The sequence below is a fragment of the Bicyclus anynana genome, chromosome 18 (genome assembly GCF_947172395.1).
Source record: "Bicyclus anynana chromosome 18, ilBicAnyn1.1, whole genome shotgun sequence".
Classification (NCBI taxonomy): domain Eukaryota; kingdom Metazoa; phylum Arthropoda; class Insecta; order Lepidoptera; family Nymphalidae; genus Bicyclus; species Bicyclus anynana.
Genome location: NC_069100.1, coordinates 13,143,987 through 13,170,895, shown reverse-complemented (window position 1 = coordinate 13,170,895; position 26,909 = coordinate 13,143,987). Strand labels below are relative to the sequence as shown.

The 26,909-nt window shown below is 39.2% G+C and overlaps 1 protein-coding gene across 12 annotated transcripts in view; it reads right to left on the bottom strand.

Moving 5' to 3' along the window:
* The window catches only part of LOC112045960 (phosphatidylinositol 4-phosphate 5-kinase type-1 alpha), a 70,886-nt gene extending 44,192 nt beyond the window's left edge, over positions 1–26,694 (bottom strand). For 8 of the 12 annotated variants that reach the window (XM_052887148.1, XM_052887150.1, XM_052887146.1 and 5 more), the window contains exons 1-7: positions 26,385–26,693; positions 26,227–26,270; positions 12,871–13,009; positions 4,570–4,781; positions 2,012–2,176; positions 1,278–1,430; positions 512–664 (exon numbers count right to left, since the gene is read on the bottom strand). In XM_052887148.1, the coding sequence (XP_052743108.1) occupies positions 512–664; positions 1,278–1,430; positions 2,012–2,176; positions 4,570–4,781; positions 12,871–13,009; positions 26,227–26,270; positions 26,385–26,478 (960 nt within the window). In that variant the 5' untranslated portion in view covers positions 26,479–26,693. Of the gene's footprint in view, positions 1–511; positions 665–1,277; positions 1,431–2,011; positions 2,177–4,569; positions 4,782–12,870; positions 13,010–26,226; positions 26,271–26,384 lie in introns of all 12 variants that reach the window. The other 4 variants (XM_052887147.1, XM_052887144.1, XM_052887145.1 and 1 more) reach the window with 2 other exon arrangements.
* Between the last annotated feature and the right edge of the window lie 215 nt (positions 26,695–26,909).

Genomic DNA, 26,909 nt, shown 5'->3' with positions numbered 1-26,909 from the left:
GAGTATTTTCCAAATATATTTATTAATTTCGGAAATATATTTCATGGCTATATTCTCAACTAGCGGACGCCCGAGACTTCGTCCGCGTATACTTTCAACCACCGCTACCCTACCCTACCCCTACCCTACCCCTACCCTACTCCTACCCTACCCCTACTCTACCCCTACCCCTACCCCTACCCTACTCTACCATACCCTACCCCTACCACGTCTTTTAATTATTACTAATATGAACTTTATACAATAACAATAAAGCTCAAATTGACTACGTTTTAGTTAGTAAACATTTGTATGGGAAAAAGAAAAGGGCTATTTTTGATGGTTTTTTCCGGCAATTATTCCAATTTTTCTCGCCGTAAAAACTATCCTAGAACTTCAACAAACATTTAAAAAAAAGCATTGGCCAAATTGGTACAGGCGTTGTTGAGTTATGCGCTTACCAACGCGTTTAGCGATTCATTTTTATATTATAGATTTTTTAGCTGATGAATGCAATAATGTGTTTGTTTACCTTAAAACTCTCTAATACTCGGCAGTCCCTCTGCATAGTCTTTATAAGCGCGCTATAGGTGTCCGCTTCTAAGAATAGCCCCTCTGTGTGGTGTTCCATAAAGTCCAGATCTTTGTATGTCGGTGAGTTCTTTTGTCTTTCAGTTTTGCTTGCCTGGAATTATACATTATGAAAAGAAATATTAAAAATCTATTACAGTAAAAGCAAACATTGAAATAGATGGATGGAACGAGCTATGCTAGGAGTGTCTCTGCGTGATCGAATCAGAAATGAGGAGATCCGCAGAAGAACTAAAATCACCGACATAGCTCAGCGAGTCGCGAAGCTGAAGTGGCAATGGGCGAGGCACAGGTATGGATGATGATGGACGTCCACTGCAGGACATAGGCTTTTTATAGCTGAGCCGCCTGCATAAAGCGAATCCCTGTGACTCGCTTGGTGTCGTCAGTCCACGTGGGGGTCGACAAACACTGCGCTTTCTGGTGCGGGGCCGCCATTCCAGCACCTTGGGACCCCAACGGCCATCGGCTCTTCGAACTATGTGGCCCGCCCATTCCCACTTCGCAACACGTTGAGTTATGTCAGTGACTTTATTTCTTCTGCAGATCTCCTCATTTTTTAATCGATCACGCAGAGACACTTCTAGCATAGCTCGTTCTATCCATCCATTTCCATGTTTGCTTTTAATGTAATAGATAGTTTTAACTTTAATTTAAGGTTTACAGGTCAGGATCTTTGAGAATCCATAAATCAATATTCAACTCACTTTCCTCTTATAAGTGGACCCCTTAAGGTCGTACTTCTGATGCAGTTTGACGTAGGAAGGCAGCAGGTTGTTCATGGCCACTAGCCGCACGTTTTTACTGTTGCACTGGTAGCAGTATAAGCCGAAGAACTTTGGTAGCAACGTGCGGGGGTTCTGTGGAATACATTGTCAACATTACTTGAAAGATTATAAAGCAAGAGCCTTTGAATGACACATGTCATAGTCATTTAGTATGGGTGTTTGGATGCTCTTTAACGTCGCTATTTATGAAACGAATTAGCTGAAATTTGGAATAGAGATAAATTATGTCCTAGATCAGAGGTTTCCAAACTGTGGTCTTTCTTATAGACCACTTTAAAAATTTTGCTTGTCCCAGTGGATCCCCTGCTACATAAAATCTTGCCTTCCAAATCGGTGATAGAGTCAGAATGACGTTTCAAAAATGCTTGTAAACTAGACTTAGTTTATTTAGAATTTTTAAATTTGTACATGTCGACAAAACATTCAAACTTTAGATCTAACTATAGGGAAATTTTTCATTGCAGCTGAATTCACAGCCACCATGAACTAACAATGTTCGAAAAAGAAGAGAATGAGAATTATTTTACTTAGAAAACTCCGCATTCGGTATGAAACCACTATATAACCAGATTACTTTTCGTGGACACCTGGACCACTTTTTAAATTTGATATGAGTCAACTACCACCCAACTTGGTTGAAGTTTCCAACCCACCTGATCGAGATTTAAGTAGTACCCTGGCAGGAGTTTCTGCAGAAACTCCCCCTCCTTGTGTTGCACGGTCTTGATGATGAACTCGTCATCGTTGGTGAGGTAGAAGATGCTCCCTGACGCTCCAGGGTTGCCGAGCTCGCGCAGGGGTGCACTGCACATTGACATCTGCAGAGAGATTGAGACCAGAGATCAGTGGTTTATTTTAGCACTAGCTGCAAAGATTTTATACCAACGCGTCGAAACTGAGGCGAACGAAAGTGCCTCATTGTCTTAATTTAATTTAGTTCCACAGTAATCAAAGAAAGTTATTTAAACAAATCATCATCATCATATCAGCCGATGGACGTCCACTGCAGGACATGGCCTTTTGTAGGGACTTTCAAACATCACGATCCTAAACCGCAAATCCCTGCGGCTCGCTTGATGTCATCAGTCCACCTGGTGGGGGGTCGACCAACACTGCGCTTACTAGTGCGGGGTCGCCATTCCAGCACTTTGGGACCCCAACGTCCATAGGCTCTACGAACTATGTGCCCCGCCCATTGCCACTTCAGCTTCGCAACTCGTTGAGATATGTCGGTGACTTTGGTTCTTCTGCTGGTAGCTGGGGTACAATTCAGTCTGATGGTAAGCCATGATGGAACGCGCTACTAAGGATTTGTTGAAAGGAAAAAAACCCCAATGTTTCGTACCCAGGACCTCATGATATGAATACATAGCTTTATGGCTAAGCACTTGGCCAATGAGCCAGTTCAGTGTGCAAGGACTTAGCTTGTCCATTTACCAACGAAATACAAAACCTTCATTTCCAATACTAGCTGGGCATTGGAAATGAAGGTTTTGTATTTTTGAATAAACAAAACTAGCAGACGCCCCATCACACATAACGTGGCGGTCTATTAGTAAAAGAATTTTCAAAATAGGTTCAGTAGATTCAGAGGTTACCACAAACAAACTTTACCATCTTCATCTTCAATATCCAGCCAAATTATTGCATACAATTTTCAAATTTAGAAAAAATCTCACCAGTAAAACCTTAAATCGAAATTTTTGCACAAAACTGCCACTTATCTAACCCCTTTCAAAGGAAACTATAAGTAATGTTCCTGAAACTATTTCTGTGTGCCTACACCCTGCTCTCAATTGACACTAACTAATGAAAAGTTGAGGAAACACCATTTAAATAATGAAGGTGATGTGATAAGAAATGATGCTGTGCAAATAATTCACTATCATTGAGCAAATGTACGAATTTTTTGGCATTAACTTTACATTAAAACACTAAAATGAGGAAAGGAAGACCACAAAATGGTGCGACAACTTAAGGAAATACACAACAGCCAAAAACTAAAATAACCACTATGAGAGGAAAAATATAGAGGAGGCATGTGTCGAATACCACGTTCATTTGATGTAGATAAAAAAATCCTAGACTTAGGACTATGATATCATAGTCAGCACCCAGGACTAAGCAAGTAGGACCTTCCAAACCGCAAATGCACTTGACCAAAGCCAGTAACTTTGATTTGTTATATACAAAAACGTAAAAGATATAAAAAAACGGGTCACCTAATCTTCAATTCAATTAAAATTAAAATGTCTTAGTAACAGATTTTTCAAATTTTCACTTTAGAATTTCTCGAATAAAAAAAAAGAAACTAGACTTTTTTTTTTCGAGAAATTCTCAGTAACCATTCTGAATCAGGAAACTGGTAAAGTACTTCGTGCTAACCGAATCTCTGAAAAGGCTGAGCCGATTTAAGATATTGAGCAAGAGGTTACTTTTAACCTGTAATTCCTTCAATATCGAGAATGGTTTCTGCAGGATTTGTGAAAAACTGAATTTCGCGCGAACGAGGTCGCGGGCGTCCGCTAGTTGTTAATAAGCAAGATCACGTTACTAGTCCGCCCATTCTCTTATCACTGTTTACGAGATAACTATCATTTAAACTAACAGTAAAATTCGTCTAAAATCATAGTTTCACTGTAAGTGTTTTTGTTTTGATGTTACTGTTATACTCGTAACATGAGGAAAACCGCATCAGAATCAATAGTAATCAAGTATTAAATTGACATAATGACCAACATGATTAAATCTTTTGGTTGGCAACATAAATACTGTTGATCAACTGTTTACAGAGAAGTAGCTATTTGTTTTAGGAGTCGATACGGCTCAAATGATTTTCGTGGTTAAAGATTTGAAAATTATGTGGCAAATATTCTTAAAAAATCAAGAAGAAGAAGAGTAGTTGAAGTTACTCACAAGGAAATCATCTGACTCTATGCCGAACCGAAACCGAAAGTCCCGGAAGTACCTTCTAGTCTTGAACTTGAACTCGGAGTAGTGATTAGATGCGCGGGCGTGTGGTTCGAGCCTTCGTGCGGGAAGTTTGTAGTCTCCACTGTCATGAAGTCATAGTACTTTGTTTGTCAAGTAAATCTAAAATACCTGCACTACTACTCGGAGGCGATCACAATAGATCAGACATAGGAACTTTTTGAAGACCTGCAGAGCTGCTATATCAAGAAAAAGAAGAAATGTAGTTGATGTTACTCACAAGGAAGTCATCCGGCTGTATGCCGAACAAGTCCCGGAAGTAGCGGAACGCGATCGGCGCGTACGTCTTGAACTTGAACTCGGAGTAGTGATGCGCGGGCGTGTGGTTCGAGCCTTCGTGCGGGAAGTTTGTGGTCTCCACTGTCATGAAGTCTTGCATGAGAAGATCGCGCTCTGGCTTAGACGCTAGACCACCTATTGCATGTTGAATTCCTGGAAAACAGAAAATAATGATTGGTTAGTGTTTTAATGGTTTAGCAGCCAGTGGCGTACAGTTCATAGGTATATCGGCGCGAGTGAGTTATTTGATCGGTTAGTTCGTAGCTGAGATAGTTCAAAGTGTTCCGTGAGATATGTGGGGAGTGGACTAATTTCAACATAACATATATCATAAGATTTATTATAACCTGGCATCCGAACCGGTTGTAGTGTCTACCTACAAATAGTCAAAATTGATGTTTCAAAGCAAGGCCTCCATGACAGAAACGAATTTGGAATTTGAATATCAACTATTAGATAAATTGAAAAAAAAAAATGTTGCGTAACATCCGGAAACGCTTAATTTTCCCCATTTTTCAGCCGGAAGCGAGTGTCGATGACGAGTGCGTTGACATCTAGCATTGAGATAAGTCCAACCTTGATGACTTCCTCGAAACTAGTAGTTACAGGGAAACTACTCGCTTGAGTTTACATTCACCGAGGCATCGCTGCGAAATGTTTATTAACTTTGGACTCTCGGTAACTGTTGGCCTATTCACTTAAGTGTTTTTCAGATAGCATGGGTACGGTGACAGTCGCCTGCGCGAGTCGTAAACATAGTGAAACGAACTGTCACCCGCTCCATCCTACATGAAACGAACTGTAATTGACTGCCCATTGCCACTTCAGCTTCGCTATCAATGCAATGTAAGAGTTAGCGGTGTTTCCAGTATTGATTGAAATTTGTCTGTTTCTCTGCACGATATTACGTCGTTGGTCGCATATTAGCGGCACTTGTTAGCAACAGCTGGTGAAAACAAGTATCCAGCAATTTTGCCAGACCCGAGCCAAATGATGATGACACTGATGATGATGAAGATGACGATGACGATGACGATGATGATGATGATGATGTTGATCTTCTCAAAATGCCTCGACCCCTCACTCGAATCGTAGATCTCATCATTTATAGTCCAAGGAAATAACTACAAAGTAGACATAGACTAATGAGGTAGAAGGTAAATTAAAATAAAAGCATACACCCACATATAAATCAAATGCCTTTAGGTATCAAGTAGGTCAAATAAACGGTGCCGCGTATAATTATATTAAACGAGGTAAAAAGATCGAGAATTTCTAATTATATAACTTTCCTAAATTCGTTTGATTGCTCGATTGCATCTTAATGGTTTTGAGAGAAAGTTTTAATTATAATATTTTGAGAATTCGTGAGTCGTTCCGACAAAATGGCTCCTTGTTTATGTGTGCGATATTAGACTGCTGTGATGGTGTGCTAACTTGTGCCCTATGTAGTCGTACTTTTAAGTATATTAATTAGGATTCTGATAGTATATTAATTATTTTTATTTGATGTTAAGAATGCTTCGTCAAATTATCCTAATTGTACTTGTATTTTTTTTTTATTTAAACCATGTTTACCTATTTAATATTTAATTATTGGAATTTATTTAATTATTATTAATTTTATTTTTAATATTCATACACCTGTCACGGTAGAAAGTATGTATGTGTATGTCTATAGCGAGTTCTGTAAACCTTCTTTAGTATCTCATGAATAAATAAATTATTATTATTATTTTTATGTCTCTCATTTATTTATTACTTCTTTTTTTTTAATTTTTAACAATATAAGTATAAAATACAAAACATTATTATTATTATTATTAAGGCCAAAATAAGGTACATTAGTCACTGGAAAGCACACCAGAGAACTACCCATCCGAGTTCCTTGCCCAGACTTGAGGAGTCAGAAGCGTCGCTGTAGCCGAAATCGACTTTGAGGCATCATCATCATTAGACTGCATCTACGCTTAACATCAGATGAAATTCTCTTTAATAATTATTAAAAAAAAAAAATAGCAGATACCCCGCAGTTTCACCCGTCTAGTTCCCGTTTCTGAGGGAATACCGGTATAAAATAGCCCATGACACTCACAAATAACGTGACTTTGTATTAGTAAAATATTTTCAAAATCGGTTCAGTAGTTCCAGAGATTACCCACTAAAACCTCACAAACCACTTTATAATGTTAGTAGAGACTATCAGACGCCACGCGTCTTTACCCGCTTAGTTCCCGTTCCCGTGGGAATAGGGTATAAAATGACCTTTGTTCATATTTCAGGGATAATGTAAGAATCTAATGGTGAATGAATTTTGATATCGGCCCAGTAGTTTCAGAGCCTATTTGACGACGAGGACGAAGTTGCGAGTGACCGCTAGTATCCTAAATAAAAGCACTTGTACGTGTAGTTATAACCTTCTTTAACATAAACAATACACATCGTAATATTATCTAGAGAATTGAAGACATAAATAGTGTTTGTGTGTGCGGCGCGTACAGATAATAGACGTGAATCATTGTTTAGGATACAGCTTATCCACATGTGAGTTTGTTAGTCATTGCGCGTTTATCTAGTAAACAATTTTAATTCAATGTCAACTAATATACATTTTTTTTTAATTTCTGATTGTGTAAGTGTAGGGGATCTTAGCGGAGTCACGGGGGTTTAGGAGAGCGCAGAAGCATCGCCTGATGGGGCCCGAAGGCAGAAGCAGAAGAGACGTGGGAGGAAGGAGTGGAGTGGAGTGTATCAAAATATACATAATATGCCTTATGACATTGATAATACGTACTATAATCGTGAATCGCGGCAAACTTTCAAGGGTGAAATGACACACAGTACCCATGCTATCTGAAAAATACTTTAGCTACTATATGTTTAACAATGACTTGGTCTTCGTAGTTAATCATTTTGAACTTTTAATAGAAATTAATTCGCTATGCACGATTTCTGCGTTCATATAACCATTTTTTTTTAAGAATTTTGTCATATTTTTTTAAATATGACCGATATTCCCATTCCCCTCCAAGTAGTCGGAAAAGACTGTATCAGGAGTGGGTACGACAGACCAACGGGGCGGGGATCGAACCACCACCCCTCGGTGATGAGTCCGACCGCTCTTACCGTTGAGCTATTGAGGCTTGAATTCGTTTACACACAATGGAAGCTCTCCAAAGGATTTTTTACGTTTTTGCCACATATTTAAATGATGACTCGGTATTATTGATTCTATCGTGCTATTTTATAGCCATTCTCGAAAAATTTACTATACAACACACAAATTAACTTTCAATACATATCAATTTTCAATCAATCCAATCAAATTTATATCACATCGCAAAATAAAGCCAGAAAAGCTAGCGGCTTTATAAATGGCATGACAGTAAATCAATCAATTATTTAAAAAAAAAATTGAGCGTGGATTGAAACCAATACTTCGAGGATTTCAATCCGGCCACTGAATGACAGTTTTTTAAATTGTATATAAATTAGGAGTATGATAATAGTAAAGCAATTTTGTAAAAGTAACAGAGTATCTGTACTTTCGGAGCTACAGGGATTTAAAGGGTCAGATTTGCGCTGCCGCGGATCCCTGAAAGACGCCCCATACAAAATGCTATGATTTAATGACGTTAGATTTGTATGGGAGTTAAACAAAATTTACTAATATCTTTGTTATTTCTGCGTTTATAGTTCGAATATTAAAAAATGTCACATTTAATGTAAGGAAGCTAAAACTGTATGAATTTTCATTTAATTACGATAAAAGATTTTTAATAGATTTTGAAATTTTATAATCTTATTTATTTTGCAAATATCCAGTCAATCTTTGCTTTTTATGTATAAATTAGTTAACATTGACCTTATTTACCGGAATGTATCAAAAAAATCAATATATTCAAACCTAGCATCATCCCTATTATAGCTATCTTGGATTTCAAACACTGTAAGGGTAACAAGGGGTACATAATTCCCCGAAGTATTCACAATAATACCGTGACGGTGACACAACCTTGCTCTGGAATTCCACACCGGTATTTACTCGCACATCACCCTCTCTTTAATTAGGAAACCTTACATCTACCTATAATAAACCTACTGCTAAGTCATATAACCCTAGTATACTTTGTTTAGTTTACGTTTTCAACCACCGGCTCACTGCTGAGCTCGAGTCTCCTCTCAGAATGAGGGGTTAGGCCAATAGTCCACCACGCTGGCCCAATGCGGATTGGCAGACTTCACACACGCAGAGAATTATGAAAATTCTCTGGTATGCAGGATTCCTGACGATGTTTTCCTTCACCGTTTGAGACACGTGATATTTAATTTTTTAAAATGCACACAACTGTAAAGTTGGAGGCGCATGCCCTGGACCGGATTCGAACCCACACGATCCGGAATCGGAGGCAGAGGTCATATCCACTGGGCTATTACGGCTCTTTGTTTAGTTGCCGGATAAGTATTCGCACCTTATTGGTTCAGTAGTTGACCGCCTCCGCGGCGCAGTGGTGTGCGCAGTGGATTTACAAGACGGAGGTCTTGGGTTCAATTCTCGGCTGGGCCAATTGAGGTTTTTTAGGGATAAATCGCTTAGCGATACGTCTTTGCCGGTAGTACTACGGCCGAAGCCTCCCACCAGCTAGACCTGGACCAATTAAGAAAACCTCAATCGGCCCAGCCGGGGATCATACCACTGCGCCACGGAGGCCTTCAAAACCTAGGCCTAACCTTTGAATCCGTAGCCTTATACGCTAATCAGTGGAGCAACAAAGCAGTATCGAACTATGGCTTGTTGGATCACATTTCACGCATGGTTAGACCTGATTACGTTGAATGTGGATCAACTGATTAAACGCTTCGCTAGTCTATGGTATATTGATACGAGATGCATATAGCTATCCACTTATGTAATGTATGAATGTATTTAAAAGAGATTTTAAAAGCAACCATTGATTACGTTAATTAGTTAGTCGATTTTCTGATCCCTTTCCATTGTAGAAAACACTTTGTTACGCCAAGGCATAATATTTAGGGACCTCAAACACTAGCTGGCCACGACCATGGCAAGTTGTCGCTCGTTGTGACAAAAGCTACGGTTTAGCTGCAACCAGATTTGCGACCACGATCACGGCCCTCTAAGCCGTGGTGCGCGTCTCAGAACAGCCCTTAGAGAGTCGTTCCGCCCATCTTTTCAGCTTCTGCGTTCGTGCACCATTAAGTGATGCTTCTGCACTCTCCTAAAAAATCTCCCTTTATTTACGTCTTTCAAGAATCTGTTTTATATTTCCTTCGTTTTTAAGCTTAGGTCCTAGGTGCTATTCCCGACTAGAGTCAATTCGTCCAGCGTATATGATCAACGAACATCCGATATCCATTATTATTGGTGTCCGACGTATGAACGTATACGTCTATACGCGAGTGTATACGTCTGTGGGACAGATATTGACGTCAAACTAATTAACACATCCCGGCCTCGATCGAGCTCGCGACGCACCGCTAACTGTACCATATGTGGGACAGTGGGTCATATTATGTATCTGTATTGTGGATGTAATTGTTATCTTTTTATAGTATTTTTTTTTAATATGAACATTATTTCTTTTCCTTTCCAACTAGTCAGAAACTGTGTTAGGAGTGGGTACCACAATAAACCAGCGAGCGGGGATCTCCTCACGACTTGTAGGTGATGAGTTCGGTTCCTTTACCGTTGATTGAGGCTTTTATTAGCAAACTAACCTAGAACCAAAGATTTTCGACTATTAGATATGTTAAGTGCTTATAAAATCACCCTAAAAAGTGATCCGAATTTAGCTACTCCACGCATGCACGATTTTGCGTTTACTTACATTATATATTTATGGGAATAGTTTTTAAACTTCTTAAACACAACAACTCGACATTGCAACAGCTCTTACAGTAGTATCGCTGTAAAAATGGTAGGGAGTAACTTCTCCTGTTTTCCCAACATTTCCCTTCACTACTCTGCTCCTATTGATCGTAGCGTGCTGAAAAGTATACTATAACCTGCTCAGGAGTAGAAAGAATAATTGTAGCAAGTTTCGTTAAAATCCGTCAAGGAGTTTTTGTTTCCATAAGGAACATACAGACAGACAAAAATTTTACAAAATGCATTTTTGGCATCCGTATCAATCACTAATCACCCGCTGATAGTTATTTTGGAATTATATTTCATGTATAGATATAGATCATTTGTAACTTCTTTTGTTTACAATTAAGTTATATATATGTTTGCAATCAATTAATAATCAACAAAACGAAATTTCGTTCGAAAACTTAGTTTCGCCGCACTAGTGACGTATCTATAGTTTAAAATCTTTGCCTAGAACTGTATCAAAGATGTTTACAATAACACCAGTAGTATGATTTATAGAATCCTACATCGTTTACTCCATGCATCATCATAGCATGTATGACCTTATCCAAATTCCACAAATAGCTTACAGCATACCACAGTATAGTAGTTTATGTTTATGTTCCGCGCTATGTTCTAAACATACGGACCTTGCCTCAGATCATACTCGTTAAAACTGTGTTTACTAATAACTACGAGTAACTCTAAGATTTTAGAGCGATAGCCTGTGATGGTCAGACCTTCGTCATTTCATAAAAGTTGAAAGGAGAAACCCATTCTCCATAGAAACTCGGGCCCAAATTATACAAATAATACAGAGCTGAAAATAGGACAATTAAGGAGATATTAATCATATCTGATTGTTCGAGGCTTATAAACAATTTTTTTTTCATTAATTTAAGAAAAAGTTAATTATAATTATTATTATTAGGTGTGAAATGACTAGTGATTTATACCCTCATTATTAATTTGTTTGTTGGTAAACAGTACTCACCAAGAAAGGCTGTAGTGTGTAGATTTTTAGAATACTTTTCATTTCTGTATCGTTCTAAAAACTGGGCCCTATTTCAGACGTCTCTTTTGTCAGTTAGTTCAAAGTTTGTTCGCTTGTTCACTGTACTACCAAATGCATCGTTCTATGAAGTTTTCATGGTGGTTTTGGGATGTTGCATTATTATTCAATGGTCCACGTTGTAGCAGCCGTACAAAGACTAATATCTGGACTTTGATCTTCGCCCTCTGGACTATTGTAATGCATTACAAAAAAAGCAATAATAACGTTTTTCATGAAATGCAAACATTCTCATAATGGATGTGGGCCGTGAGAACGGACTGCGTATTGCAATGCGATTAGATAACTCCGCTGCGCTGGTTCGCGGAAACTATGCGCCCGCGCTCACTTGTTGTTTAACTTCTGTAGTTTATAGTTTAACTGACGCCGCGCGGTTTTACCCACGTGGTTCCCGTTCCTGTAGGAATATGGGGATAATATATAGCCTATAGCCTTCCTCGATAAATGGGCTATCTTACACTGAAAGAATTTTTAAAATCGGCCCAGTAGTTCCTGAGATTAGCGCGTTCAATAAAACAAACAGACAAACTCTTCAGCTTTATAATATTAGTATAGATTAGTATAGATACAGATAACTTAAAACGAAGAATGGTCAGAAGCAAGCAGGAGTAAGCGTCAATTTGCTGAAGTTTATTATTATCATCAATAACAAGCCTCGTTATTGAGAACGAGAGACGAGGATAATAATTAAAGTTTACTTTACTTTGAAGAATTTCTTTTTTTATATGAAACTAGCGGACGCCCGCGACTTCGTCCGCGTGAAACTCGATGTAAACTTTCAACTACCTCTACCCTACCCTACCCTACCCCTACCATACCCCTACCCTACCCTTACCCTACCCCAAAAAAAAAGTATCCTATGTCCTTCTCCTGGCTCTAAACTACCTCCCTGCCAATTTTCAACTAAATCAGTTCAGCCGTTCTTGAGTTATAAGTGGAGTAACTAACACGACTTTCTTTTATATATATATATAGATAAGCGCGAGCTTATTCCAATCTATACTTAATATTATAAAGATAAAGAGTTTGTTTGATTGAACGCGCTAATCTCAGGAACTACTGGTCCGATTTGAAAAATCATTTCAATTTTAGATAGCAGTATTTATCGAGGAAGGCTATAGGCTATATATTATTCCCGTATTCCAACGGGAACGGGAACCACGCGGGTGAGACCGCGCGGCGTGACGTGATAGCCGGCGAAGTCGAGCGCGCGGGGCAACGCTACCCCCCTCCCGGCCCGCGCGGACCATCGGGAGTGTTACGAACGAATTTGCCAAGCTATAGTGAATACTCACCCAGTTGAATGGAGCCCATAATCTGCGAGGACTGGATCTTCTTGTAGGTGATCTCCCCGCCCTCGCCGACCCGCCGGTGGCCGATCTTGCGGTCCGACTTGTGTACCTTGCTGATGGCGCCCAGAGGGCCCACCGCTGGCTGGAAGCAACAAAGTATTCTTTATACAGGGTGCTCGGGAGTATTTTTTTTTTTACTCTTTACAAGTTATATGGACATGTAATGCGTAGAGAGGAAAGTCATATTACTAGAAAAATGTTGAATGTGCAAGTGGAAGGTCATAAGAGGAGAGGAAGGCCAAAGAAGAGATGGTTGAATTGTGTGAAAGAAGACATGTGTGTAAAAGGAGTGGATGATGAGTTGACGAGTAATAGAAACGAATGGAAAAGATTGACATATTTTTCCGACCCCACTTAAGTGGGATAAGGGTAAGGAGATGATGATGACAAGTTAGCCCTTGACTACAATCTCACCTGATGGTAAGTGATGATGTAATCTAAAATGGAAGCGGGCTAACTTGTTAGGAGGAGGATGAAAATCCACACTCCTTTCGGTTTCTAGACGACATCGTACCGGAACGCTAAATCGCTTGGCGGTACGTCTTTGTCGGTAGGGTGGTAACTAGCCACGGCCGAAGCCTCCCACCAGCTAGACCTGGACCAATAAAGAAAACCTCAACCGGCCCAGCCGGGGATTGAACCCAGGACCTCCGTCATTAAATCCACCGCGCATACCACTGCGCCACGGAGGCCGTCAATACAGGGGTGCTCGGGAGTATTTCCCATAACTTCAAGGTGTTGACGAGTCCACATCGTCATTATCAACCCATATTCGGCTCACTGCTGAGCTCGAGTCTCTTCTCAGACTGAGAGTTGTTAGACCAATAGTCCACCACGCTGGCCCAATGCGGATTGGCAGACTTCACACACGCAGAGAATTATGAAAACTCTCTGGTATGCAGGTTTTCTCACGATGTTTTTACTTCACCGTTTTGAGACACGTGATATTTAATTTAATTAAAAACGAGTCTACATATTATAGGAGCCGAATTGCATAAGTAATATTTTTTTTAGAATATTAAATAAAAACTTTTTATGTTTTCATACAAATTGATTCAAATAATTCCGACTATCCATGTAACACACGCCTTTATAGTATATTCTTGCATTTTTAAATACGTTATATTTGGTTACGTCATAATTATATGGATGCATATAAGGGACACATTTTATAAGATCAATTTACAAAAGAAATATTATTTACCCCGTAAATATTAGAACACAATATGTTTCTTGAAAATTAATTTTCAAAGAATATCACCCCAGAGTTATGGGAAAATCTCCCCAGCACTCATATTTGTGTATGTGTAACATCATAGGTGTATTTCATTAATTATTAGCTCAATGGTAAAGAGGGTGAGGTGATAATGAGCCGTGATAGCCCAGTGGATATGACCACTGCCGATTCCGGAGGGTGTGCGTTCGAATCCGGTCTGGGGCATGCACCTCCAAGCATTTCAGTTGTGTGCATCTTAAGAAATTAAACATCAAACGTTGAAAGAAAAACACTTTACGTTTTCCTTCACCGTACCTGCATACCAGAGAATTTTCTTAATTTTCTGCGTATGTGAAGTCTGCCAATCCGCATTGGGCCAGCGTGGTGGAATAAGGTCTACTCATCATCATCGTCATCATATAACCTATGTATATTTTAAACAAAATCAGACATTAAAATATAATTAATTTCAAAAATGCCAGAACAGATCGGCTTCGGTCTACACCTAAATAATGCAAGGCAATCACGGCTCGAGTGCCTTGCCACATTTTTGATACATATATGAGTACTTGTATGTACGATTGCAAGCTTTATTAATTATTTAACGAATTAATTAGTAATTTACTGAACGTTCGCTTCGCTCAACGTAACCCGGATGCCTGTGGTCGGAATATTACTATGAGGTTGAGTATTTGGGGCTTTTAGTGAAAGAGGATTAAGAGTTACACGATTACGGGTGGTTTTCTGTATTCTGAAATTAATTATGCATATTCCCAAAATATAAATCCCAATTCCTATTCGATGAAACTGTCCCAAATTGGGCATAGAACCCAGGATCTAGCATGTACAAGTATAAAGTGACCAATAACTGTGGACAGTTGGTTACAATGGTTGTCAATGTCATTGCCTACGTCGCGCAGTGGTATACGCGTGGATTTACAAAACGGAGGTTAATTGGTCCAGGCCTGACTGGTGGGAGGCTTCGGCCGCGCGATTTCGTGTACGATGTCGTGTAGAAACCGAAAAGGGGTGTGGATTTTCATCCTACTCCTAACAAGTTAGCCCGCTTCCGTCTTAGACTGCATCATCACTTACCATCAGGTGTGATTGTAGTCAAGGGCTAACTTGTAAAAGAATAATAATAATAAAAAAAAACTGTCCCAAATTGGGTATAGAACCCAGGACCTAGCATGTATAAAGTGACCAATAACTGCGCAGGATGAACGGTCTGACACTATGGGACGGACAATGGAACGAACGCAGTACCTCGTGCTCAAGTCATATAGGCTAACCATTGGACCAACGAGGCAATTCATGCAGACACAAGATTAATTGTGCCTATTCCCAAACTAGAGGAGCCGTGATAGCCCAGTGGATATGTCCTCTGCCTCCGATTCCGGAGGGTGTGGGTTAGAATTCGGTCCGGGGTATGCATCTCCCACTTTTCAGTTATGTGCATTTTAAGAAATCAAATTGGTGTCTCAAACGGTGAAGAAAAGCGATTTAGCGTTCCGGTTCGATGTCGTGTAGAAACCGAAAAGAGGTGGATTTTCATCCTCCTCTTAACAAGTTAGCCCGCTTCCGTCTTAGACTGCATCATCACATACCATTAGGTGAGATTGTAGTCTAGGGCTAACTTGTAAAGAATAAAAAAAATGTCAGTCATTGACCTCTCCGCCAGCAACCGTGCGTACCCACTCGTATTGTGGTCTGACACAATGGGCGACAATGGATGCGTGTCATGGTCGCGTTGCACTCGTCGCATCGGATCACGACATCTCGAATTAAATAGAAACTTATTTAAAAAAAAATGTATTTCAGGAAGGCTTAGTTTTGTCTGTTTTTAGTGACTCTACCACCGATTCGATCTGTCCACAGCAGGATCTGCTGAGAAGAGCCTCTACTAAACTCAAAATTAAATTATATAATGATTTATTTATTTTGCTATCATCCGCGAAAATTCGGCGAACCCATGCGACAACGTCACCCAGGTCCGACAAAATACTCTCTACGTACGTTTCACCCCGAAACCGGAGCATCCTCAGGAGATGTTGACTCTACAACGTGCAATTGCAAAGTTTATATAATCATGATGAACTTCCGCAAAGTAACGCCTGCTTCTATATTCAAAATTAAATTGATTGACGTTTTTTTCCCTATCTTGTAAAGCTGTTCCAAAACCCTCCACCATTTACAAATTCACCATTTTTGTCTAGTAATCTCAACATAATATAGAAAAATCGTACTATAAAGTCATCCACACACCCCCTAGGGCCTAGTTCGGACTATTTTAGTATTTTAGTCGAGTACGAACAATTTTTGGATTTACCAAAATTTTTTTCGGCCTATAATATTACCAACTAGCAGACGCCCGCGACTTCGTCCTTACTGTAGTATCGCTGTAATAATGGAGTAACTTCTCTCGTTTTCATTAATGATTTTCCTATTGATCGTAGCGTGATGAAAAGTATACTATAACCTGCCAAGGAGTACGAAGAATAATTGTACCAAGTTTCGTTAAAATCCGTCGAGTAGTTTTTGTTTCTATAACGAACATACAGACAGACGAAAATTTTACTAATTGCATTTTTGGCATCAGTATCGATCACTAATCACCCCTGATAGTTATTTTGGAAATATACCTATTTCAGGTACAGAATTGACCTCTCTACAGATTTATTATAAGTAGAAGAAGTAGATAAACCTTTAAATAAATTTGTATGTTTTGAGTGCCCAACACTGTGAGCCCTAGCTGATATGCTACCAGCAAAGACCATAATAGTTTATTGAACCAATACTACAGCCTTTTTGGATGAGTACTGTTTACCAACAAAGAAATTAGAAATGAAGGTAGACAACGCATGTCATTTCGTAACTTATTTTTTTTAAATTATGTATTGCTTGTTTATAAAATGATATAAAAATATATTATCCATATCTAATTATTCTAAGCTTATTAATCAATTTTGTTTTCATTAATTTAAGAACAAGTTAATTATAATTATTATTAGTTGTGAAATGACTAGTGATTTACACCCTCATTTTTAATTTGTTTGTTGGTAAACAGTATTCATCAAGAAAGGCTGTAGTATAGAATATTACAGAAATCAAGCAACCGCTTAATCATGGAACTACAAGAGGTTCCATTCTCTAGAATATTATCGCCTAAACTCATCCAACCGGCTTAGCCCCTAAAATACACAATACACACAACAAAAACACGTGTACACATTGTGCAGCGTAATTACACCCACAGCCCATTGTCCGCTTATGCTGAATATATCCGTAACGGAATACGTTTAATCACTGATCGTTTCTTCCTGAGCAATACTTAGTGATTTTCAGATAACATCATCATCTTCATATTCGGCTCAATGCAGAGCTCGAGTCTCCTGTCATAATGAGAGGAGTTAGGCTAAACGTCCACCACGTGGTTGTGCGTGTGTGCAGTCAGTCAAAGATTGGCAGACAGCACACACGCAGAGAATTAAGAAAATATTCTCTGGTATGCAGGTTTCTTCACGATGTTTTCCTTAACCGTTAGAGACACGTGAATATTTAATTTCTTAAAATGCACACAACTGAAAAGTTAGAGGTGTACGCCCCGGACCGGATTCGAACCCACACCCTACGGAATCGGAGGCAGAGGTCATATCCACTGGGCTATCACGGCGCTCTTAATCCTTAAAGCCTTCTCGCGAAATCCGTTTTTAGCGGACTTCTACAGCATGGGTACGGTGACAGTCGCCTTGTGACGTTCATAATACGTACTATTATCGTGAACTGCGGCAAACTTTCAAGAATTAAACGAACTGTCACTCGCACAATGCTACATGAAACGAACTGTAGACGTTCTTAATGCGGCCCTCTCGCGAAATCCGTTTTTAGCGGACTTGCTACAGCATGGGTACGGTGACAGTCGCCTGTGTGACGTTCATCGTGAATCGCGGCAAACTGTCAACAGTGAAACGAACTGTCACCCGCACCATCCTACATGAAACGAACTGTAGCAGACAATATGTCGCCCAACTCACATAGAAACAAGAATACAGCACGTTAGCTTCTGTTCTATTCTAGAATAAACACATCACTTACATCGTTTTAATTAAAACTAACTGCAAATATTGGCACAATGCCCACTATTTAGTGTGTTTCCTCAACGGAGATTCATTCATACATTTTCCTTGTTAGTCGAAACTGACCGAAATAAACAAGTGACGTGTTTTACAGATATTCCAATTTCGGAAGACTACTCGAATTTGGTTGTAGTGGTCAAGTGTGCACAGACGCATTATTGTGTGAAACTGAAGAAAAATAAATAAAAGGAAGGAAAAATAAATTGTGCTAGCGGACACCCATCGTCCGCGTGGAATTTAGTTTTTGACAAATCCCTCGGGAACCATGGATTTTTGCGGGATAAAAATTAATATGTGTGTTAATCCAGACTTTAATCTATTTGTACGTCAATTTTCAGGTGATTCAGTTCAGTAGCCGAGGCGTGAAAGAGTAACAAACATTCACACCATCAAAATCATCAGGTTTTCGCAAATCTCGGGAATCCATGTTTTTTTTTCGGGATAAAAAGTAGCCTATGTGTTAATCTAGAGTTAAATCTATCTCCATTCCATAAACAAATATACATCCATACAAACTTTCGCGTATAAAATGTAATTAGTAGGATTAAGATTTTTTTTTCAAAATTTTGGGTAAATGGGTTTCGATGCCTCCCGAACGGCCCTCTAAGCCGAGGTCAAAGTCTCAGAGGAGACGCCCGTAAAACAATAAAAATCTTCACGCTCTCGGATATTCAAAGTAAATTATTTCTAACTGCTAAATCTGAACTGATATTGTTTTTTTTCTTTACATGTAGCCCTAGACTAGAATCTCACCTGATGGTAAGTGGTTATGCAAGCTAAGATAGAAGCGGGTTAACTTTTTAGGAGGAGGATGAAAAACCACATCCCCTTCCGGTTTCTACACGACATCGTACCGGAACGCTAAATCGCTTGGCGTTACGGCTTTGCCGGTGGGGTGTTAACTAGCCACGGCCGAAGCCTCTCACCAGCCAGATCTGGACCAATTAAGAAAACCTCACTCGGCCCAGCCGGAAATCGAACCCAGGAGCTCTGTCTTGTAAATCCACCGCGCATACCACCTGCCACTACCACACTGCGCCACGGAGGTGTTAAAATGGTAAATCTATACGAATATTATTAAAAAAAAAAGTTTGTGGTGTTCTAGGGGGTAATCTCTGAATGTTTTTTAGATTAGATTTTCGATTTTGAAAATTATTTTACCACTACAAAACCACGTTATTTGTGAGTGTCATAGTCATAGATTGATAATTGTTATATTATACCTACTAGCGGACTCGCTCAAGCTTCGCTTTGACTTATTAATTTATTTATTTGCACTTCTTCCCTATCCCTACCTTACACTACCATACTCCTACCCCTACCCCTACCCTACCCCTACTCTACCCCTACCCTACCCTACCCTACAACTACCCTACCACTACCCTACCCCTACCCTATCCCTATACCATAAACCTACCCTACCACTACCCTACCCTACCCCTACCCTACCGCTACCCTACCCCTACCCTATCCCTATACCATACCCCTACCCTACCACTACCCTATCCTAGGATTTAGGGGTTTGAAAAATAGATGTTGGCCGATTCTCAGACCTACTGAATATGCACAAAAAATTTCATCAAAATCGGTCGAGCCGTTTCGGAGGAGTTCAAGTTCGAACACCGCGACACGAGAATTTTATATATTAGAAGAAGAGAAGATGTAGTGAAGTAAGGATTATAAGCGAAGAAAATTCTAAACGTCTTTAATTATAAAGAAGCCCATACTCAACGTTTGCGGGGTCGTTGCCCTATGTAAATAGATGACTCACGACTGCCGACTGGTATTGCCCATTCCGGGAGTCGAACTGGCTGCCCGCCAGACGCGATGTTCCGCATTATTTTATTTCCTCCTTTGATATATTACAATGTTTGTTATTTAACATAATATTGTGTAAGTATATTATGTACACACACATAATTAATTAATTATGTATATATTATGTATATTGCACCTACGAAAAATTCACATTAAATATTTTTGTATATATGGTACTAGTATGTTGCCCCGCGGTTTCACCCGCGTAAAGTGTTATTCAGATAGCATGGTTACGGTGACAGTCGCCTGTATGACTTTCATAATACTATAGTGAATCACCGCAAACTTTCAAGAGTGAAACGAACTGTCACTCGCACCATTCTACATGAAACGAACTATAGTTTCTGTTCCGGTGAGAATACGGGGATAAAGTATAGTCTATATTACTCACAAATGACGTAACTTTATAGTGCTAAAAGAATTTTTAAAATCGGTTCAGTAGATTCATAGATGTGCTTCTCCTCTCAGAATGAGAGGGGTAAGGCTAATAGTCCACCACGCTGGCCCAATGCGGATTGGCAGACTTCACACACGCAGAGAATTAGGATAATTCTCAGGTATGCAGGTTTCCTCACGATGTTTTCCTTCACCGATTGAGACACGTGATATTTAATTTCTTAAAATGCACACACACAACTGAAAAGTTGGGAGTCGCATGCCCCGGACCGGATTCGAAACCACACCCTCCGAAATCGGAGGCAGAGGTCATATCCACTGGGCTATCACGCCTCACGATATATAATACGATGTATGAATAATAGCAAACTGCATTAGCCATTATATAATTAACCTATACATCATTAGCTGCGTTTACGTAAGACCTGTTTGTTAATCAAGGTCTAGTGTCTTCCGTAAACCGTTATCCGAGTGTTTAAGTGACGTCACGCTATAATGAGAGCGTGGGTTCGAATCCCAACTTGGCTGTAACTGTAAATTGCTTTGTTATTATGATTTGTGCCTTAGTTTTCATTTTAATCCGAAAAATGTATATCTTTACTAATATTAAGCTGAAGAGTTTGTTTGTTTGAACGCACTAATCTCATAAACTACAGCTCCGATTTGAAAAATTCTTTCAGTGTTAGATCGCCCATTTATTGAAAAAGGCTATGGGCTATATATTATCGTATTCCTACGGGAACGGGAACTACGCGGGTGAAACCGCGTGGTATCTGCTAGTAATTATTAATATTATTGTTACTACATTAAGAAACTTATGTTACCGAAATAAACTAAGAAAAAAAGATAATTTATTCATTATTATTGCGTGGAATTTGGACTGTTACGTATAACTTTTTATCTATGGCCGATCTAAAAAAAAGCCTGCTGGAAACAATGCCTTAAAAGTATTAGCATTTAATTATTATTATTTATTTTTCCTTTACAAGTTAGCCCTTGACTACAATCTCACCTGATGGTAAGTGATGATGCAGTCTAAGATGGAAGCAGGCTAACTTGTTAGGAGGAGGATGAAAATCTACACCCCTTTCGGTTTCTACACAGCATCGTACCGGAACGCTAAATCGCTTGGCGGTACGTCTTTGCCGGTAGGGTGGTAACTAGCCACGTCCGAAGCCTCCCACCAGCCAGACCTGGACAAATGAAGTAAATCTCAATCTGCCCAGCTGGGGATCGAACCCAGGACCTCCGTTTTGTAAATCCACCGCGCATATCACTGCGCCACGGAGGCTGTAAAGGCTGTAAACATCGAGGCCGTTTGTCCAAACATCAAGATGCTGAGGCTGCAGGCATCTGAGCAACCAGCGAATCCCTGCGCTTGATGTCGTCAGTCCATCTGGTGGTCGACCAACACTGCGCTTTCTAGTGCCTAGCACCTTGGGACCCCCAACGTCCAACGGCTCTTCGAATTATGTCCCCGCCCATTGCCACTTCAACTTTGCGACTTGTTGAGCTATGTCGGTGACTTTGGTTCATCTGCGGATCTCCTCATTTCTGATTCGATCACGCAGGTATACTCCGAGCATACCTCGTGCCATCGCCCGCTGTGTGACTCTGAGACTTGGTCGCTAACTATGGGCTATTGGCCATTGACCAAGTCTCGGTTTAAGCATGACAAATATTCCCCTTTTCATAACTACGTGGAGAAAACAGTCCACCGAGTGACGATTGAAGCCAAGACCTCTCAGTTTTCAGTCCAGTCCTTGAACCATGGAACAACTGAGGCAAGCTCATCCAGAGAAGTACTATCTCAGTGGCCTCCAAGTAGCACCTGATGGTAAGTGATGATGCAATCTAAGATGGATGCGGGCTAACTTGTTAGGAGTAAGATGAAATCCACATCTCTTTCGGTTTCTACACGACATCGTACTGGAACGCTAAATCGCTTGACGGTACAATGGTAACTACGGCCTAACCACGGCCGAAGCCTCCCACTAGCCAGACTTGGTTCTTGGCATGCCTTGCGAGTTGATGGTCTGTATATAGGCTAAGAGTTTCCACCAGTGCCATGCACCTCAATTTATCCAAAAAATGCACTAAGAAGAAATTTTACAGTTTGTATTATAATGTCCACCCTAGTAAAAACTCTTATGCACGCCACTTGTTTCCACATACCATCAGGCGAAATAAGTGTTCAGTTTGTTAATTATTATAAAAAAAAAGCGAACCCAGGTCTACGATTCACAACCACTGCGCCAGCAAGATCAATAAAACTGATGAACTTTTATAGTTGATTGAAATGCTTTCAAAGATATTATCTACAAATAGGTATTGCCCACTAGGTTATATTAATTAATTTGTAGGATATACCTAACGATAACTGAACACAAAGAGTCTAGACTTTTTACTAACGCCAACTACACACAATCCAAGTATATCGTCAAGATACAGGTGACCTAGTGTGTAGACAATTGACTTCTAAGATTTGTAAATAAATCTAGAAAATAGAAATCATAGTCTGCAGGATGCTTAGGGATGTGGGCAGTGAAAAAAACAACCCTAAGGGTCCAGGAGACTTGACAGTGAACTTGACTGTGTATGGTTGGCGTTATATACAACAATTTGCCTCTGGTTTTGTCTTAATAAATATGTAATGATGCAGTCACCGTCAGCCATGATGGACGAATTTCAAGTAGACCTATATGGTGGGTAGTTTTTAACTAAGGTAAGTATGCTGCTATGTCTAAATTGTACAAAATGGAAAATTCTTTCTAAAATACAGGCTTGTGATGTCCTTAGGGCTTGATAGCATTGTTCCAATGCACTGTTTAGCATTTTTGCACCTATCAAGTGCATGTTACTGGCTTTATGGTCTAATAGCCTGTGATTTAGCTAGATACTGTTCATCCAAGCGTACCCCAACATTGAGATTCAGCTCTATCTCTCTTACTTTGATTGTGTTCAATTTTTCATTTAATTTTCTTTATATTATAGGTTATCCCTATGGAAATTACTGTATTTAATTAAACTCTAGTGATGTCATAGTAGATATAGTCTTTCTACATATATTTGAATTAATGGTTTTGAATGTAGGTACTGTAAAGTGTACATTGTACAGGATAACTGTTTGACAAGGTGGTTGTGTAAAACTGAACTGCAAACACATTTTCTATACATAAACACACAGACAAAAACATTTGTGCTGTTAACTACAGCAAATACTAAGGGAAATAACAATAATAATAATAATAATTTATTCAGCTTAAGACTGGACAGAAATAGTTAAAACTAAATTAACTTATTAAGATAATTATAACTAAACAAAAAACACGACTGCACTTCTGGGCAAATAGTGCCTCCCGATGTGCAGCCTCTATGTTATTCCATTCAATTTATTCTCTATACATATAGTCTACCTAATACAGTTTATATTTAAATATATATATTTTTATCTCAGCTGAAAAGGTCGCTGCCTCAGAAAAGAAGAACTAGCTGGTGGAAGGCTTCGGCCGTGGCTAGTTACCACTCTACCTCAGCAGTACTATCGCTCAGCAGTACATCTTTGCCGGTAGGGAAGAAACTAGCCACGGCCAAAGCCTTCTACCAGCCAGACCCGGACCAATTAAGGAAATCTCAATCTACCCAGCCGGGGATCAAACTCAGGACCTCCGTTTCGTAAATCCACCGCGCCCACCACTGGAGGCCGTCAAAAAAGTAAAAAGATATTTGTAAAAGTATGTAAACAGATATTTGTTCTACACTGGTGCAAGTGTTATGGTCAGCCTAAATTGTATTATTAGTCATTATTATTAGTCACCCATGACAACACTAATCTAAACAGATGCAAAACATGAGCAAATATTTATTTACTGTATAACTTTACTTATACAGTAGCTTAAGAGAACTCTTTCTGATACAACTTGCTTCGAGATGTTTTACTTTTTTACAGCAATTAATGATACATCATCATCTCCTTTCCCTTATCCCACTTAAGTGGGGTCGGAAAAATATGACAACTTTTTGTTTTGACATATTTTTAATGGTTTTGGCTAATGATTTTAGGACCGACCTGCCTGGTGTCAACCCTACTTGGGAATTCTCAGTTACATGGGTTTCTTTTAACCACCACCTTTTGATTCAATGGGCACCTCATTGGTAGTGGGCCCTTTGTAGGAATGTGGGTAACACTATTACCGTTTAATGTGTTATATTGTTACCCACTTGCGATGTTTGTCCATAATCGCCTTTTACAACATCCACAGGAAGATATGGAGCGGCCCTATTCTTACACCGGGAACTGCACAGTTTGATCAATTTAATTAATGATGTTATCATGGACTCAATAAAAAAAATTCAACCTTCTCTGAAGGATATTTTTCAATATTTCCTTAAGAAAATTATAAAAATCATAAAGTGCAGTTTTAGATGAGTTATAAGATACAATCTCTATCTGTTTCTATTACACTGGATGTACTTGTATGTTCCAGATAAGTGCAAGTTCTGAATCCAGTCTACTGGTCAATGATGCACAACATAACTGCATTTTTTGTGCATGTATAAGTAAACCATAGAATTATATTGAAGTAGACACTGCTTGCTTAAACAATTTATCAAAAGTAATATGCAATGCACCATGGTTCGTCAAGACTTTAAAAATACATACATATCTTAACAATGCACCTGTTAAGGAGGAAATAGACAGGTCACTAGAAGCCTACAAACAGAGGCTTGAAGAGAAGAGTGCCATAAAAACCACCTGGCCGTCAGATTGTTAGAAGTCAGGGACTGCAAATTCCGCCTGAAAAGGACACTACTGGCCAACATAGTATAGTAGTACATACTCATTCCTGAAAGGACGCTATATCAGTAGATGTGCAGAGCCCGAAATAATATTCTAAGCAGTCATTTGATTGGATTATGGTCCAGAGGCTGATCTCCGATAGATAAAGGAAAGAGAGAAAAAAAAAACATTCCACATGGTGGTAATCTTGTGATCAAAGTCCAAGTGTTTTGATACTTTTTCCTTTTCAGCTTTATCATCATGTGGAACAGTAATATCATAAATATTATAAATAAGGAATTTCTCTACATTTATATGTGCTTGTTGTGTGCTCCTTCACAAATTGATTTGGCTGACATTTGTAAAGTTTGCCAATCCGCATTGGGCCAGCTTGATGGACCTATTGGCCTAACCCCTCTCATTCTGAGAGGAGATTTGAGCTCAGCAGTAAGCCAAATATTATGAATGATGATTATACACTGATGATATTCATTCATTGAATCGTGATCCTGCAACATCAGAGGATTCTATTAGGGGATTTGTTTATCCTCTGTTTTAGTAACCCCAAAACATAAGTATGTGGGAATACTCCACATGGAAGCTCTCTAACAGATCTAATCTGAGGAATCTGATTACATGACAGTATGATGACTTATCCCTTTTTTATTATCTTTATAAAGAAACCTCATCATGATATCAGACACATTGTACAAATATTTGGCAATGCAACAAAGCCTGATGACTCATTAAAATCACATCAGATAGGAGTGATACCCTTGCGTTAATTACATAAACAATTAAAAAAAACAGTGCGAATAAACAGTTTCGCTCCAGTCCCTAATCACGCATACTAATGAGTAATGACAGAACTTTCTCTGAACCTGTTCTACCTCGTATTTAAAGAGAACAGCATGAATGAAAACGTAAATATATAACAACAATGGGCCACTTACGTCGTAAGGTACATTTTTCTCCGCGATTGAGGCTCTGTCGCGATCTGCAAACGAAGAAACGACGGATTAAAATATGAGAAATTAGGTCGTCGTACGTAAACTTTTGAGATAAATACATAAACTTTGTCAAGGCCCTAGTGTGGAAAGTTAATACGTACCATCGTCCTCGGAACCTGAGTGTCCCGTTGCCTCTGCCTTTTTGACGGCTTCCATCATTTCTATATGATCACTATCTCCTTCTCCTGAAGCCATTTTTATTTTCACGATACACCCCTATCCTATTTTAAAGTCACATACATGAATCTGTGCACAATATTATTTTGCATGGCTCACATCACACTTTTGTCGCCAACACAAAGATTCACAATAATTTAATTAGAAGAAATCAATTAATTTACGCGAAAATGCTCGCCCGAAGCATCCATTTGACACGACCGCTAATAGTAACTGTGTTACTAGATCGAAAAATGTGTCGTACGCCATGTTAGTTTAAAATATAGTATTGCTACAATCAAAATCATTTTAAAATATTTATGATACCCTTAGACGATCCAACATGTTGAGAAACTTGCTTGCTTTTTAAAATAAGCAATGAAAGTAATGCAATCAATTCGAGGTCTCTATTTTTTTATGGATAAAAATATAATACACTTATCAAGCCAATGTATTACATTAATTAAATA